Raw genomic sequence first — 18425 nt, 5'->3', positions numbered from 1 at the left:
TCTGCATTTATTCATATTAGAAGACTTCATAGCTTCATGTTTTGAAGCGAAGTACCAAAGAAATGTCAAAATTTGTCTATTACTACGAATTTAAAACCAAAATTGAGAATTCCTAAGGAAATTTTGATCTGTCAATAAAAAACAAAGTACAGGGTCATGGTAATGGATTTTTACGATTACGGAAGGCTTAGAACAATCAAAACTGGTTCTAAGAGGAATTTTATCTGGAGATACTGGATTATTTCCTAAACCGAAAATATACCTAACCAGATTCGCAAAGTCCAAATCGCGAAAGAAATTTTTGACATTAAAAACAAAGACAAGACAGAACTTTGAATATTTTTCATTCATAAATGCTTAGAGCCGTGGATTAAACGTTAAGGTGAATTCACTGCTAACCAAGGACAGTATTTGTTGCTAATTGATCGTATTTTTTCAATCACACCTCGTATTTCATGCAATAACTACTTATTCCAACTTAGAGTCAAATTTAGAGGTTTATAGAAAGGTATTAAGAAAAGTTGGGGCAAATATTAAATCATATTTTATCTCCGGTTATACTATACATGCTTTGACGTAAAAAGAAGAAGAGAAAAAGAAAATGGAGGAAAATGTAGCAGCCATATTTTCATGCTTTGTATATAATGCGTAAGTTTTGGTGATATTCGTATAGAACACGCTGTATAATACAACTACACAATTACGTTGTTTGGTACTTCGAGCCGGGTAACAATCATGAAATATTCGATGTACCAAACAAAGCGATGATATACAGTGTGTTGATTCAAATTTTAATTTTATTTAATAAATAAGCTTAACTAATTTTGAAAGTAGGATTTTTGTAGAAATATTGAGGGTGGAATATGGATAAAAATAGAGAGGGGTCCATCACCAAGATATGGAAAAAAACACTCACCTCCTAAAACCCGCACATGCGTAGCGAAGATCACCAAAGAAAAAGAAAAAATATATATAAAAAAATGTTTTTCTTTCTCAATTTTTTTGAAATACTCACAGAAAAATTTCGCATTTTGCACTAGTTGCGAACAAAACTAAATCATTTACAGTATTAATTTTTTGACGTTTCGATCTATTTCGTATCCACCAAAAAAAATTTGAAACGTCAATATTTTTAATTTTTTCAACAACTTAATTTTCATTTAAAAGTAACCTAAAGTCAACACGATTTATTAACAAAAAAATGCAAAAAGTAAAAAATTAGAGTTAAATCATTATGTACAGTGCGATTCATTATTACTGATATTTTATTTTGATTAGAGTAATTAGAAATAGTAAAAATAATGAAAATAACTCACTTTAGTGATAAGATCCTTTGCCCTAGATTCGAAAAGGTGTTCCAGTTTTTGAGTATCCACATTAACCGGCGACAGTTCATCCCATATGAAACCGGTTTTCAATTTCAAATGCGTAATCGGATCATCCCTGACTTCTTTCCAAAACAATTTGACGGTTTTCTTATTTTTCTTGATGGGTATTTTCGTTTCGGCCGTTTTACAAGTCCTTTGGTGATTGAACGTCGGCGGGGCAGGTGCCAGTGGCGCTACCCTAGGAGGTGGAGGCGGTGCGGTGCATATATCTTTAAGAGGAGGCGGCGGTGGGGGTATTCCGTTGGATACAGTAACCGGGGCTAATATATCCACTTCGTCGTCGCTACCCAGATCGGTGAAATCCATATCGCATAAATTTAATGATCTGTTAAGGTTCGCCGTTAATTCCTCCCAACGAAGTTCGTTTTCTGATTTTTTCGCTTCGGTTTTAGCGAGATTTTCGTTAGTCGGACTCTTGATTATTTCAATTTTCGATTTACTTTTCGCCAGACCTTCCTTAGCCTTCGATATCAATCCCGACATATCTCCGATCCTGTTTATTTTTTCTTCCGAAGGACTGTTGAGTATGTTTTGATTCGCTAATTTTTGCGTTATATCTTTGACCGTGTTTTCGCGTTTCAATTGGAGTAAGACGTTTCGTTCGTTATCGTTTCCGTTTTCGATTTCGTCTAATTTTTCTTGATTTTGGATCACGGAATAAATCCACGGTTGTTTTTCATCGGAATCTAATTTGTTAACGGCGTTCATTAAGGGTGTTAAATCTTTCCTACTCGAATTACGCATTATGGAAGTCCCGTTGGATATGCGTTGTTGAAATTGGTAATTTCCTGAAAATAATACGTGGATTCAATAGAAGATTTATTGTTGTTGTATTTGGGAAGGAAATTTGCTGATAAGCCGGCACCTACCGTTTTCGTTTTCGTTTTTTCCTTCGTGTAAAAGGCAATTCCTGAAGAATCCCGTCGATTCTTGTTCTTTCATGAAACTTCTTTGTCTCTCGGCTCTTTCTCGGCGACGTTTTAAAGCTGGGGTCACGCCAGCTTCGTAAGCTAAGCAAAGCAAAACTATTTATGCAGCAGTTATTTACATTGGTTCAAACAAGCAGAAAAACACCTTAATTTAAAAATAGTGGAAATCAACACACACGAAAATGTTAAAATAATTCGTATTTACCTCGTTATTATCAAATTACAAAAACTTTAATATGAAAAGACAAATTTTTTATTATTATTATTAGGGAACCCAAAGTTTCTGAGCTCATCGATATTTTATTATCAGTCATCAGCTTATTGTATATTTCGGAAGCGTGCCAAAAACATTTTTTTTTTCAATTTTTACTCATTCAATCCTCTTCCTACCCTTGTGGGTGTATGGAATCGCGATTTTTCTGTAGCCCACTCAAGTTGGATTCGTCGAACCATTTTCTTTTGCTGTTTATCCTCCAACTAGTTTTTCTTCGTCACTATTCCAACTTATTCTTCATTTTTTTTTTCTAGCAATCACTTCTTCTTTTCTTTTACGCCTTTTCGAGATTCAGAATTTTGGGGTATTAGTTTTCATTCTCCTTTTATCGATTTTTTCTTTCAATTGGTGTATTGCTTTCCCCTTTTCCCTCCTTTCTGTGCTACTTGTAGAATCTAAGTTTTCCTGGGTTTTCCTTTCCTATATCTTTTTCTTTCCTTTTCTTTACGAGTCCGTACCAGTTTAAACATCTATTTTTTTTATTGGTTTTGAGCTTTTATTTTTCTGATCTTTTCCATCGTCATTGTCTTCTTTACCTACTCTATTTACTCTTCCTCCATTGATTATTAACCCTTTCCAATGTTCATTTTTTTATGCTTTTTGATTTTCTCAAAGGTTTCGTGCTAATTGCAGAACTTGAAACAAATCCTCTCGAGACAACCGAGAAAGTCTTGAACCACCATCAAAGAGCTATTGCAGAAAAATAAACAAAACGAGTGTTTGGAATAGCCATAATCGATTAGGAAAAAACAGTCTTTTACAAGCAACGTATTGCTTTAAAAACACTCTACAGAACAGTTTTTTGATAATTGGAGATTAGAAATTGATCCAAGATGCAAAAGGCTTTAACTAAATGACCACGAAGTACTGTAAAACCGGATTAACATCCCCAAAAGACACTTTGGATCTTTGGTGGAGAATAAAGTGGACAAACTTTACGTGTAAATTTTTTTTGAACAATTGGATCCAGAGTACAAATCTTCAATATTCAATAATGATGTCCAAAATGCCATATCGAGATATTTTAGTCAAAAACGATGATTATAATACTCGTAATCATCTTTCTAATCCCCCTCTATAATTTCAGGTAAAAAACTATTATTTTATGTACAAACACAAAAACATAAAAGTTAAAATAATAAAAATGATCCTTACCTTTATTATTATCCTTATAGCTACCATTGAGTTGCGTATTGTTTATCCCAGAGCTCTGGGAACTCGACGATTCGTCATCTTCGTCTTCCCTATTAGTTTGAAGTATCAAATTATTCCTAATCATTCCTGGTGTATTTCCCGTGGAATGTCTTCTACTTTTTCTCCTTTCCGCCGATTCTACAACCGATTTTCTATTCCTTATCGTTTTTCTCAAGCTCTCGTCTAAATGTCTGATCGGTGTGGTGGTTTCGTCGCCGTCTTCGTATTGCAGTACCGCTTCGTAAATTTGAAACTGTTGCAACAGATCTAAATCTGTACCTGGTTTCGACATGTATCTCTGAATCACAGATTCCAAATCTTGTTCTTCGAGCGCGTCGCTTTGATCGTAATAAGTATCTTGATCGGGGACTCCACCGAGGATTTTGTTTATAAGCGTCATGGCGTAGATCAAAAGTTCCGTATCGGCAGATTCGAAATCTTTCAACAATTTCATTATATTGTGATAGGGGAAAACACCTTGCGAATAATCAACTGAACGTATAGCTTTTATCAATAACATACAATTCGATTCTGTATATTCGACGAATACGAGCAGGAGTTTCAGCGCTGTTTTTACTACCAATCGGAATTTAGAAGATATGAGACTGTAGAGCCATTGGATGGTTTGGTTGTGTTCCATAACGCCGTTCATTCCGTCAACGTAAAGCATAACTTGACCTAAAGCTCTCAATATATAATTCTGGTAATTCTGATCCGCTTCCGAACCTACTTTTATCAAACATGATAACCCGTCGTTTTGTACGAATTCGTGTACGAGATCTTTATCCTCTTGGAAAATTTGTTTTAACGAAAACAGAGCTCTTCGGAGTTCGCGCCCTTCAGACGTCAGCAGTTTTTCTAAAAAGAAAAAACACTCAATTGGCGATTCGATTTATACCCGCGTCTATAGAATATTTGACAAAAAAGTAAAAATTATAAGTTCAACAAGTCTTATAGGCATCCCTTCATCTATTTATTAGTTCCAGGATGCTTTAAACTGATTCTCTATTCCTATTCTTTCTAAGTCTTCTCTACATCGTTTTTTTTTCCTTTAACCACGATTTTGTCCAACTATCTTCAACCTCTGAGGTTATATAACCTTTCTAACAGAAAAACCTTTCATTTCTATATGTTTATTTCATGATCAAGATCCAACACTCACTGCCATACAGCATCCTTGTCTCATGATTCCTAACTTGGTGGCTCTTGAAATATGTTTTAATCTCCTAGGTGTTCGATCTCCTGGATCTTATCAAATCTACACTTCCTATCGTAAGTTTCAATTGGTTGGAGTTAATCAGATCCCTTCCCTTTATATGTAACATTCTGGAGCATTCTGCTAGTCCAAACTTCCTATCATATTATGGCCGACAAAAAGACTTTAGCTTCAAGATCTAAATCAAAACTATCGTTGGTTGTTTCCCTTTCCACGTCCAAAACTATTCATTCGCGTAGATTTTAAATGAAATAATGTCTTAATGCCTTAAAAAACTACAGACCGGATCAGCTAATATTCTGGAGATACACAGATGAATCCAGATTGGCTGGCTTGACCGGAGTAGGTTTTTACGCAGGGCACCTTAAAATAAGCGAAACTTCCTCCCTCGGAAAACATGGAACCGTCTTCTAAACTTACGTATTTGCTGTGATGGAAACAGCAGATTTTCCATCGAGCTATGACCTTCGAAATTGTATGTTGGGGTGTGAGAAATTAATACAAGAACCTATCCATAATGTAGTTAAAAGTTTATCAACGGTTTGCTTGGAAGACAGGATCTGGCATAATACCAGCTACAGATAAGCGTTTTGGCTCTACTAAGCAATTTCTTCTCTTAAATAGACGCGAAATTCAACTAGTTCAAGCCGCAGCGTCTATGAACTCTAAACATTTAAGTTGTCTTCTTGCTCCACACCATGGGTATTATGAAGAGCCTAAAATACCGCAGGTACCTGGAAAAAGGGAACCACGTAATCTGTGAGTTCCCAGCTTCACATGGACGTGATACTCACACTTAACTTAAAAATGCACTACGAAGACTTCTTTCTCCACACTATGGTATTATAGAAAACCTAGATTGCAGCTGGTACATGAAAGAGGAGGCTACGTCATCTTTGGAATGTCCAGCTTCACACGAACGTGATTCTAACACTTAAGCAAGCTTCACAGCTTTCCTAATGATGTTAAACTGTTCAAGCCAAAGCGTCTATGAGCTACGAACACTTTTTGCTCTCTTTCTCCACACTAGGAAAATTATAGAAGACCTAGATTGCAGCTGGTACATGAAAGAGGAGGCAACGTCATCTTTGGAGTGTCCATCTTCACACGAACGTGATTCTAACACTTAGGCAAGCTTCACAGCTTGTCTAATGATGTTAATCTGTTCAAGCCAAAGCGTCTATGAGCTACGAACACTTTTTGCTCTCTTTCTCGACACTATGGGTATTAAGAAGACCTAGAATGCAGCTGGTACATGAAAGAGGAGGCTACGTCATCGTTGGAGTGTCCAGCTTCACACGAACGCGATTCTAAGTCTCGCAGTTAGCCTAATGACGTTAGAAGGTTCAAGTTGCCCTTTTTCTCTTCAAAATAGGCGTTGTCTGATGGAAAAGCACTTTAGTTTACCTTCTCATGTTATTATTTGCTTAAATCGGGTCAGTTTGGCCAAGAAAATGTGATTTGTTGTTTTAAATAATGAACAAAACGTTAAACACTAAAATGTAAAGCCCTTTGTAAGAGGATTTTTTCAAGAATTAAGATCATGGAGTCATAAAGAACATAAGACATAATCAATTATTGTTAAATCGATTTTAAGATACGATTTGAATAAGTTATAAAGCCACTCAAATTTAATGGGATAGTTAAACGATCATAAAAACGAATTTCCCATCGAAATACAAAACGTCGTGACCATCAATTATAGTTTCCGGTCATTTCCAATAATTAGTTTTTTTCTTTAACAAATCCGAAACTTTCGCTTCGTGATCTAATTTTTTTTGAAATTTGATCGAGATTAGAGGTGTTTCTACAAAGTCGTTTGCTAAATTTTTGATGATCTGTATCGACACGATGTAATTTTTGTTTTACAAGCCTTCGTTTTTGAATTATAAGTGGATAAAGTTTCAAAACCATTCAGCATCATTCAATGATTTCGTGAACGTTATATTTTTGGTTTTTCATTTTTGATACATGGTAGAATCTCAGGTAAACATACAGGAAAAATATAAATTAATACTTCTTAACGTTCTATTAATTAAATGTTAGCAGTCAGTTGTTGGAAATGGTTAAAATTTCAAAAAATACTCACCAATAATTGTGTGAACTCTGACAGATAGCTGCGTCCTAAGAACTATCGAATTCTTTTTACTGAAACAAAAATAGTTAATTGGGTATTGAAACAACAAAATTTCCATATTATAAGTTGATAATTCGAGCTCTAATCCCTTTAGTACAACAAGTTATTAAAGAGCTACAAAATGTTTCGTTCATAACTTGTTTCAAGTTTCAAACGCTTACTCGCACGAATATATCGATCCGAAGATACTTAGCAATCCTAAAAACAACTTCTTCACCTCACTGCAACAATTTGGAAGACTATTCCATGATTTCTGGATCTCTAACTCATCTAATTTGATTTTCAACTCTGTATATTTTCCAATTTACAAAGCTTCAATTCCAAATGTCTAAATATAGATTTCGTTACTATTTGTGTTCAGAGGATCTGCTGTTGAAGCTCTAATGCTTTGATCCATCACCGTGTCAATAGTTTGGTAATGGTTCTATCGTGGTGTTGCTATGTTGTTATGCAAAAAGAATTGATTTTTCTTCAAAAGAAACCTGCAATTTTAGATTTAGTCGGTTGAATTATATCCATTATAATATACAGTTTTTGCAACCATTTGTCGATTTTTAATTCAAGAATGTATTTATTTCGTTCGAGCACAAAGCAAAACGTTTTATCCTTTGGAAAGCAATTCCTTAAAGGTTTATTTTGCTACGAAGAGTCGTTGTTGTCTCTAGTTTATCCCCAGAGCGTTAGAGACCTTCTTTTGGCTCTTCGGAAGACATATATCTGATGAAAATAGAAGCTTGCGACGTGTCTTTCTGTCGCATAGATAAAAATATTTTAGATGTTTTAGCTTGTACTGTTTTAGTGGTTTTTGTATTGGTTTGGTTTTGAAATCATAAAACAGTTCTTCAGATGCAATATTTGGCGTGTGTCACAGAGGAAACAAAAAAAAAAGCAAAAGATGAATCGATTTTTCCATACTTATACCATAGATTCATTGGGAATTTCATGTCCATAGATCACGCCTGTTGATAATATAAACAAAAGTAGAACAAAAGATCAAAAAAATTTTGAAACAAATAATCGTGACATAAAAACACACGAAATTGACCTTGAACAAAAACGAAATTTGTAATGAACCATATCTAATTTTTGTAACCTAAATATTATTTAGAAAAAAAAAATTATCGATTATAAATTTATAGATTTATGTTTCAAATATAATAGAAATAGAAAAAATTGAAGTAATTCCGTTTATAAAATGAAACAATAACAAGAGAAATTAATATTTATGATACCATAGCAGTTCTCATGATTTCAAAATGGGAACATTGAAACGTCGAGTTCTTATAGGTACTTAGTTATGTTGCTAGCAGCTATTTTTTTTCAAATAATAAATCCTAACAAGGCTACATATTTTCCTCCTTAAAAAACCTTGAACTTTATGCTTTAATACTATATACAGAGTCGAAGAAAGCCTCAATATTAAAACAAAAACCTCTATAAATACATAAATTGTTGGGTTTTATTCATCTGGGATACACGGACATGTTCTGCACGCTCTTTCCATGCATTAACTCTCGTCGATGAAACCAATGAAAATATGACAAAGACTACACACTATTAAGAGTTCATGTCATTTAAGAGGATTTCGTCTCACCTGCAAAAATAGCACACGGGGCCCAGAGTGCAATTTTCCGATAGAGCAACTAATAAATCAGGTTCACGATGCGCGATGCTTCTACACGGTTGCAAAGCGAACACGTCACTATAAAAATCCTCATCGTTTTCTTCGACTATATCAACGTCGGTATCACTAAAACTACTACAAGTTGAACCCAGTGAATTCGCACGCTTATCTTCATCTTCGTCGCCGCCTAAATATCGTAACCAAAATAGAGACGATCTCGTCTCTAATTCGTGCAACCATTGGGATAGAAGATTGTGGGATGATTCTTTATAGTATTCAAGTTTATTTACATCTTCGTGTTTATCAAGTTCTGAAGATTCGTCGTTCATATTCGCTACAGAATTAAATTTAGAGAAGGGTATATATTTGAGCCAGTCAAAGGGTTTTTCAGGATCTATCAATGTCATATTTACTTTTATTAATACTCAAATTAACCAATAAATAGATAGTACGAGGTTCTAAACGAATTTTCACAACGAAAAACACGTTTATTGGTATTGAATAGTACATGTTTGGAAAACTTAGACTTCGGTTGTGGAAAACAATCCTTCCAAGGGTTTCTCTAATACTGGAAAGAGATGGTAATCACCGGGGGATAAATCTGGGCTGTAAGACAGCATCCTATCCAGTTCTGCATTACTAATGGAAGTTTCAATCTTTCACAGCTACCAAGACAATGATGAACGTCGCCAAGTTCCATCTAAAAGCGTTCCTAGCTTCAGCAGCTCTTTGAGAACCTCATTTTATTAATAACCCTCATATTTTGTACGGAATTTGAAAAATTGATCATCATCGTCTTAGATCAACTATTATAATAGCTGAACTAGATGCTTCTTCTTTATAAACTATTGGGTATAAACGAGGAGGTAGGACCTGCGAGGACCAGGTTCGTAGTAGTCGACCAAATGAGGTGATAACTTTAGAAATGTTGGAGAAAATTCACCTGGATAATCGTCGATGGAAATTCAACTACATTCGTAATCAATTCGGACTAAACTGTTCAGTTTTTTTTGGCCTGTGAAGTTTCTGAAATAAGTTTTTATTAGAGAAGATGAAGATCTATCAAAGGTGAAAATGTTTGGGGATGGAACTTCATTAGTAATAATGATAAAAGAAAAATTTGGACCTCTAAAATAGGCCAGTCAAGAAAAATATTTTAAACGTATGTTAAGTATCATGTATTTCATAGATCTTGAATTAATACAGAATGTAGTTTCTTTTCGAATGTATCAAATATTTCGGGCTGGCCTAGAAGAAGAACACCTGTTTGACGTCCATGCATATACACTGTATCGAATTGTATGCGTATCTGATGGAAGAAAGAAGAAAAAGAAGAGCTCGAAGGCATAGGTAACCTAGTGACCGCAGCCGGTCTGTTAGGGCACAGGGACGTATTTAGAACAAAATTTTTTCGCAAATATATAAGGAATAATAATTAAGTGAATTATTGAGAATAAATGAAAAATTTAATATATGATTTAGATCACATAAAAGTAAATTAAAAGTTTATTTGATTGTGGCTCTTTTTTATAATAATAAGTTTACAAAAAATTACAAAAAACAGAATGAGTCAAAAGAAATAAATTAACAAAAAATTGATACATACGTATAAACAATGATCCAATATAATTTTTTTACAATATTCAAAATTGTAGAATTAGAAACAAAAGATGTTTTTCTAAATACGGTCCTGTATTTTACTTGATGAAAACGATGAGGATGAACGGGCAAAAGAAGAAGAAATCATAAATGCAATCATGTTACCCAACCCATATTTTGGCATTTTTGTAAATTTCTATTATAAAAATTATTTAAATAAACATAAAATGATTAGATTTTACTAATTAAAATAATATAATATTTTCGTGGATTATCTAGTAAATGAGACAAAAAGACAACTGGAAGGACTCATCTAAGCTGTAATTGAAAAAAAATCTCAACCCAATCAGGACCTTTCTTAACCTGCAACTACAATCAAATCAAATTCACTGGATCGAAAATTTCAAATAATAAAAATTGATTATTCAGCAAATAACGACAATTTTGATAGCTAATATTCTATTTCGATTCACGTAGGAGGTTTACAAAGACAAATTACTATTGCAAAGAGGCTAAATTTTTGATGTTTTGTATCATTAGCCTTCGTTTTTGAATTATAAGTGGATAAAGTTTCAAAATAATTCAGCAAAAATTAGAATTAATTTCGATTTGCATGATTTCGTTTTATTTAAATCCCAATTTTTGATTTGTTTATTCTTGATACATGATAGAATCTCAATTAAATATACATGGAAAATATAAATTAATACTTCTTAACGTTCTATCAATTAAATCACTATTGTAAACGATTGGAGTTAGTAAAAAATAAGAAAATGGATGATTTTTTGAGTTTGATTTTATTAAATTAAATTAATTAACAGTGTATCTAAACGTCTTAATATCTTAGTGTATACCAGAACCTCGTAGGATTCGTAGAGGATGCAATATGCAGATTCTGTTATATACAGGACACATTATCTGGATGTGAGTTACATTTGGTAAAGAGTGAAATAGAAGATGGAAATCTTTTGCAGCTAGAGCCGCACCAGGCTTGAAAGAACATAAACACAATAGTTGTTTTGATCCAACTTGAGTTGGATCTCGCAAAACCCTTCACAAAATCTTCCAATTAATTAGATCAGTTTAGGGTAGTTATTCTCGGAATATATCGTTCTAAAGTTATTTAAAAAATGTCAATTACGTAAAAAATCCGCATTCCAAGATATTTAGAAATTTATTTTCTGGCGCCTATGAATATTTTAACTAACGCGCGTTAGATCGTTGGAATATTCCAATCAATTAGCCGTGAAAGTGTTGATTTATTGTTAAATATTTTTATGTAAGAATACATATTAATAACAAAACAAATATTTGCGTGAAATCAACAGTTACATGGATTTAAAATTCGGTTCCCAATGAACCAGACGCTCAGCAATTTTCGAATGAAAATTCATAAGACAAACATAAAACACTACATATATAAATTTCCCCTTAATTTCGATGCGTTCTCCCTTAGGATGTGCACTCAAACACCCCAAAAAAGAAAAGGGTCCAACAATACGTGCCGTGGAGTTTCATCTTAATCTTAGTTATTCGTCGACACCTTCTTAATACAGTTTTGACCCTCTGGAGGTGATATCAGCTCTCCTGGGTGATTCGAAACCTTGTTGATTGTCGCATTAGAAAAAAATTATATTTTTTTCTCAGAGATACCCTTTTTCTTCAAAACGCCTCTTCGTTAATCATCAAATTATCCAAGGGGGTTAAATTTAGCCAATAAGGTGTACGAGGTATCAATTCAAACTTTAATTAATTAATTTTGTCCATTGCAATAAGGTGTCTTCATAAAACAACATTTTGTTCTGAGCTGATTTGTTCAATTCCTTCGCTCAAACTGACGCCATGACTCTATCTGTAAATGAAACGGCATTTGTCTTATTTGGAGCCGATTTTCCCTTTTCAGACCATTGTTTTGATTGTTTTTTTTTTGTTTCAGTTGTGAATTGCTGAATCCACGTTTCATAACACTTCACGACGCTGTTTTCGTTCGATTATAAGCAAACGCGACACCCATATAGCTCGCAGCGTCCAAATTTTCAGTTAATATGGGATTCACCTAATTTTTTCAAAATTTCTGGAGTCTTCACCTCATTTGGTCGACCACTGGTCTTGACCTCGTTCAAACTTCCCTATCTCGCCCCAAAGTAGAACCCAGCGGTCTTTCAACGACTATTTTTGTTTTAGAAATCTAGGAGAATCATCTTCTCAGTTCTTCTTATCTGGTTCTGTAATTGTAGAAGTTCACACTCGGAAGTTAGAACGTCTTTAGTTATAAATGATGTTGTTTCAAAAACGTATCACTCAGAATTTGTTTCAAGCAGATTTAGATTCTCGTAAACTTATTTCTTTTTTTTTGGTTTTTATTATCTTCCTTGGTACAGTTATCTAAGTGTCGAAAACAGAATTTGCTGCGGGTTTCACTTGTTAAATCACGTTATAAATATTCAAAAGGATTAAAAAAATGTTATTAATACATTATGTCGATTTGAAGTTATGCAATGAATTTATTTGGTAGTTGTAACACATTTCTCTGGTTTATTTTCAAAATTATCTAATTATTTTATTGATAAGAACCATTTTAGTTATTTGAGATGAGAATGCGCCAACTCGGGTCAGGAATATTTCAGGTAAACGAAAAGGTAGTCCGACTACGTATTACACACTTGCAATTGGTTAAAATTTTACCGCCAACAATGCCACCACCCTTTGTCAAATTAAAATAATAAATTAGTTGCTCCGTTCTTCATTATTCATCCCCTATCAACCCGCTTCCTATTACTATTGCTGGTAATTGATGATTTTCAATTTGAAAAACAGATATTACCAAAATTTGGCAAATATTTTTCATTTTACAAACAAAATCCCGAGCTGCGTAATGTTCCGTAACTAGTTGTCTAATCTTCATGACAACCACGATCACAGTTGAAATTTTATGGTGGTTGGCGCACGCCCAAAACGTCAAAAACGACACAATAAAAAAGTAAATTAACCGAACGAAAAATTTATAGATCATATTGAGTAAAAATAATTCATCATTGTCATGTCAATTTTTGAATGGAACATATAAATCAAAAGTTTAAAAATTACTTCATCCTAAATTTCAAAAAATATTCAATAGTTTTTATTTAAATTTAAAAACATTTTCGATATCAAATGTCGATTTGAATATTGATATTTAGATGTTATGAATTCAATAATTTTTTTAAAAGAAATAACATTTAAAACACCGCATTTCTTAACAAATTAATTCCTCGATGATAAAGTATTAGAAAGCTCGGAAATATATTAGAAATAGTACACAGTAAGAAAATGATGAATTCGGTTCAAATAACTATATTATGTTTCTGTTTTTTTTTTTATATTTAATTAGGCTCAAATATAACCCTTCACCTCAACCCTAAAAATATTATTGGAACAAACCAGTTGTTAACCACCATCCCCTTTTACTAACGACCACTATTAGAAATCCACCCGCGATTGTATCCACTCACATAGCGTCAAATAACTTAAAATCAAACCGACACTATTTAATTAGATGAAATTAAAAAAAAAAAACCGAAGCTCACTGTAAGTCAAACAGCTGAGACTGCGGATCAAGTGAATGGGGTACACTCTGCTTGAGATCCAGTACCGACAATCTGATCGGTTCGTGAATGGAAATTAGATTTCAAGCCGGTGTTGCCACATGTTTCATATTTATTATTTGATTATAAAAAATCGAAATCGTTTTTTATTTTTTATATTTACGATAAAAGTTAGACCAAAAATCAAAAAGACCCCGCTCAATCTTTATAGAAATTGGGATTCTGAAACTAGGCGCAAATAGTTTCGAATGGGCTCGAAACCCCAATCCCCCCATATGATAGTTTGAAGTCAGTCTCCACCCAAAACTACCCTCGAAAGGTCCGAGAGCATCTTAAAAGGAGGGGTGTCGGCTATTTCTTTTCAAACTTGACACAGTGATAATTCAAAAAAAAATATTCAAAAATCTTAAAGGTAGTTTTGACGGGATTGGGGGGATGTGATTTGAGGTTTCATGTCCATTTAGATTTTCAATCAGCTTCCTTTGAACTATCATTGTGTCTAGTTTCACAATTAATTATAGTCCAAAACCAATTTATTTATTCCCATGGTAACTTCGAACAATTCAGGGGTAGTTTTAGGAGGGTTATGATAGTTTTAGGGGGTTATGGAATTTCGTGTCGATTGAGACTTTCAATCAGCTTTATTTGAACTATCATTGTGTCTAGTTTCATAATTAATTATAGTCCAAAACCAATTTATTTACTCCCATGGTAACTTCGAACAATTCAGGGGTAGTTTTAGGAGGGTTATGTTAGTTTTAGGGGGTTATGGAATTTCGTGTCGATTGAGACTTTCAATCAGCTTGATTTGAACTATCATTGTGTCTAGTTTCACAATTAATTATAGTCCAAAACAAATTTATTTACTCCCATGGTAACTTCAAACTATTCAGGGGTAGATTTAGGAGGGTTATGTAAGTTTTAGGGGGTTATGGAATTTCGTGTCGATTGAAACTTTCAATCAGCTTGATTTGAACTATCATTGCGTCTAGTTTCACAATTAATTATCGTCCAAAACCAATTTATTTACTCCCATGGTAACTTCGAACAATTCAGGGGTAGTTTTAGGAGGGTTATGTTAGTTTTAGGGGGTTATGGAATTTCGTGTCGATTGAGACTTTCAATCAGCTTGATTTGAACTATCATTGTGTCTAGTTTCACAATTAATTATAGTCCAAAACCAATTTATTTACTCCCATGGTAACTTCAAACTATTCAGGGGTAGTTTTAGGAGGGTTATGTAAGTTTTAGGGGGTTATGGAATTTCGTGTCGATTGAAACTTTCAATCAGCTTGATTTGAACTATCATTGCGTCTAGTTTCACAATTAATTATCGTCCAAAACCAATTTATTTACTCCCATGGTAACTTCGAACAATTCAGGGGTAGTTTTAGGAGGGTTATGTTAGTTTTAGGGGGTTATGGAATTTCGTGTCGATTGAGACTTTCAATCAGCTTTATTTGAACTATCATTGTGTCTAGTTTCACAATTAATTATAGTCCAAAACCAATTTATTTACTCCCATGGTAACTTCGAACAATTCAGGGGTAGTTTTAGGAGGGTTATGATAGTTTTAGGGGGTTATGGAATTTCGTGTCGATTGAGACTTTCAATCAGCTTTATTTGAACTATCATTGTGTCTAGTTTCACAATTAATTATAGTCCAAAACCAATTTATTTACTCCCATGGTAACTTCGAACAATTCAGGGGTAGTTTTAGGAGGGTTATGTCAGTTTTAGGGGGTTATGGAATTTCGTGTTGATTGAGACTTTCAATCAGCTTGATTTGAACTATCATTGTGTCTAGTTTCACAATTAATTATAGTCCAAAACCAATTTATTTACTCCCATGGTAACTTCGAACAATTCAGGGGTAGTTTTAGGAGGGTTATGTCAGTTTTAGGGGGTTATGGAATTTCGTGTTGATTGAGACTTTCAATCAGCTTGATTTGAACTATCATTGTGTCTAGTTTCACAATTAATTATAGTCCAAAACCAATTTATTTACTCCCATGGTAACTTCGAACAATTCAGGGGTAGTTTTAGGAGGGTTATGTTAGTTTTAGGGGGTTATGGAATTTCGTGTCGATTGAGACTTTCAATCAGCTTTATTTGAACTATCATTGTGTCTAGTTTCACAATTAATTATAGTCCAAAACCAATTTATTTACTCCCATGGTAACTTCGAACAATTCAGGGGTAGTTTTAGGAGGGTTATGTCAGTTTTAGGGGGTTATGGAATTTCGTGTTGATTGAGACTTTCAATCAGCTTGATTTGAACTATCATTGTGTCTAGTTTCACAATTAATTATAGTCCAAAACCAATTTATTTACTCCCATGGTAACTTCGAACAATTCAGGGGTAGTTTTAGGAGGGTTATGTTAGTTTTAGGGGGTTATGGAATTTCGTGTCGATTGAGACTTTCAATCAGCTTTATTTGAACTATCATTGTGTCTAGTTTCACAATTAATTATAGTCCAAAACCAATTTATTTACTCCCATGGTAACTTCGAACAATTCAGGGGTAGTTTTAGGAGGGTTATGTCAGTTTTAGGGGGTTATGGAATTTCGTGTTGATTGAGACTTTCAATCAGCTTGATTTGAACTATCATTGTGTCTAGTTTCACAATTAATTATCGTCCAAAACCAATTTATTTACTCCCATGGTAACTTCGAACAATTCAGGGGTAGTTTTAGGAGGGTTATGATAGTTTTAGGGGGTTATGGAATTTCGTGTCGATTGAGACTTTCAATCAGCTTTATTTGAACTATCATTGTGTCTAGTTTCATAATTAATTATAGTCCAAAACCAATTTATTTACTCCCATGGTAACTTCGAACAATTCAGGGGTAGTTTTAGGAGGGTTATGTCAGTTTTAGGGGGTTATGGAATTTCGTGTTGATTGAGACTTTCAATCAGCTTGATTTGAACTATCATTGTGTCTAGTTTCACAATTAATTATAGTCCAAAACCAATTTATTTACTCCCATGGTAACTTCGAACAATTCAGGGGTAGTTTTAGGAGGGTTATGATAGTTTTAGGGGGTTATGGAATTTCGTGTCGATTGAGACTTTCAATCAGCTTTATTTGAACTATCATTGTGTCTAGTTTCATAATTAATTATAGTCCAAAACCAATTTATTTACTCCCATGGTAACTTCAAACTATTCAGGGGTAGTTTTAGGAGGGTTATGTAAGTTTTAGGGGGTTATGGAATTTCGTGTCGATTGAAACTTTCAATCAGCTTGATTTGAACTATCATTGCGTCTAGTTTCACAATTAATTATCGTCCAAAACCAATTTATTTACTCCCATGGTAACTTCGAACAATTCAGGGGTAGTTTTAGGATGGTTATGTTAGTTTTAGGGGGTTATGGAATTTCGTGTCGATTGAGACTTTCAATCAGCTTTATTTGAACTATCATTGTGTCTAGTTTCACAATTAATTATAGTCCAAAACCAATTTATTTACTCCCATGGTAACTTCGAACAATTCAGGGGTAGTTTTAGGAGGGTTATGTCAGTTTTAGGGGGTTATAGAATTTCGTGTTGATTGAGACTTTCAATCAGCTTGATTTGAACTATCATTGTGTCTAGTTTCACAATTAATTATAGTCCAAAACCAATTTATTTACTCCCATGGTAACTTCGAACAATTCAGGGGTAGTTTTAGGAGAGTTATGTTAGTTTTAGGGGGTTATGGAATTTCGTGTCGATTGAAACTTTCAATCAGCTTGATTTGAACTATCATTGCGTCTAGTTTCACAATTAATTATCGTCCAAAACCAATTTATTTACTCCTATGGTAACTTCGAACAATTCAGGGGTAGTTTTAGGAGGGTTATGTTAGTTTTAGGGGGTTATGGAATTTCGTGTCGATTGAGACTTTCAAACAGCTTTATTTGAACTATCATTGTGTCTAGTTTCAAAATTAATTATAGTCCAAAACCAATTTATTTACTCCCATGGTAACTTCGAACAATTCAGGGGTAGTTTTAGGAGGGTTATGTCAGTTTTAGGGGGTTATGGAATTTCGTGTTGATTGAGACTTTCAATCAGCTTGATTTGAACTATCATTGTGTCTAGTTTCACAATTAATTATAGTCCAAAACCAATTTATTTACTCCCATGGTAACTTCGAACAATTCAGGGGTAGTTTTAGGAGGGTTATGTTAGTTTTAGGGGGTTATGGAATTTCGTGTCGATTGAGACTTTCAATCAGCTTTATTTGAACTATCATTGTGTCTAGTTTCACAATTAATTATAGTCCAAAACCAATTTATTTACTCCCATGGTAACTTCGAACAATTCAGGGGTAGTTTTAGGAGGGTTATGATAGTTTTAGGGGGTTATGGAATTTCGTGTCGATTGAGACTTTCAATCAGCTTTATTTGAACTATCATTGTGTCTAGTTTCACAATTAATTATAGTCCAAAACCAATTTATTTACTCCCATGGTAACTTCGAACAATTCAGG

At 33.8% G+C, this 18425-nt stretch overlaps 1 protein-coding gene across 13 annotated transcripts in view; it reads right to left on the bottom strand.

Moving 5' to 3' along the window:
- LOC130442177 (FH1/FH2 domain-containing protein 3) overlaps nt 1-18425 on the bottom strand; it is a 70486-nt gene that overhangs the window by 7353 nt on the left and 44708 nt on the right. For 7 of the 13 annotated variants that reach the window (XM_056776280.1, XM_056776278.1, XM_056776282.1 and 4 more), the window contains 4 exons: nt 7091-7149; nt 3747-4643; nt 2258-2398; nt 1317-2176 (listed from right to left, as the gene is read on the bottom strand). In XM_056776280.1, coding sequence (XP_056632258.1) covers nt 1317-2176; nt 2258-2398; nt 3747-4643; nt 7091-7149 — 1957 coding nt within the window. Of the gene's footprint in view, nt 1-1316; nt 2177-2257; nt 2399-3746; nt 4644-7090; nt 7150-18425 lie in introns of those variants that run through there. The other 6 variants (XM_056776281.1, XM_056776286.1, XM_056776285.1 and 3 more) reach the window with 2 other exon arrangements.

The sequence above is a fragment of the Diorhabda sublineata genome, chromosome 3, assembly GCF_026230105.1.
Source record: "Diorhabda sublineata isolate icDioSubl1.1 chromosome 3, icDioSubl1.1, whole genome shotgun sequence".
Classification (NCBI taxonomy): domain Eukaryota; kingdom Metazoa; phylum Arthropoda; class Insecta; order Coleoptera; family Chrysomelidae; genus Diorhabda; species Diorhabda sublineata.
This window is presented reverse-complemented; position numbering and strand designations above follow the sequence as displayed.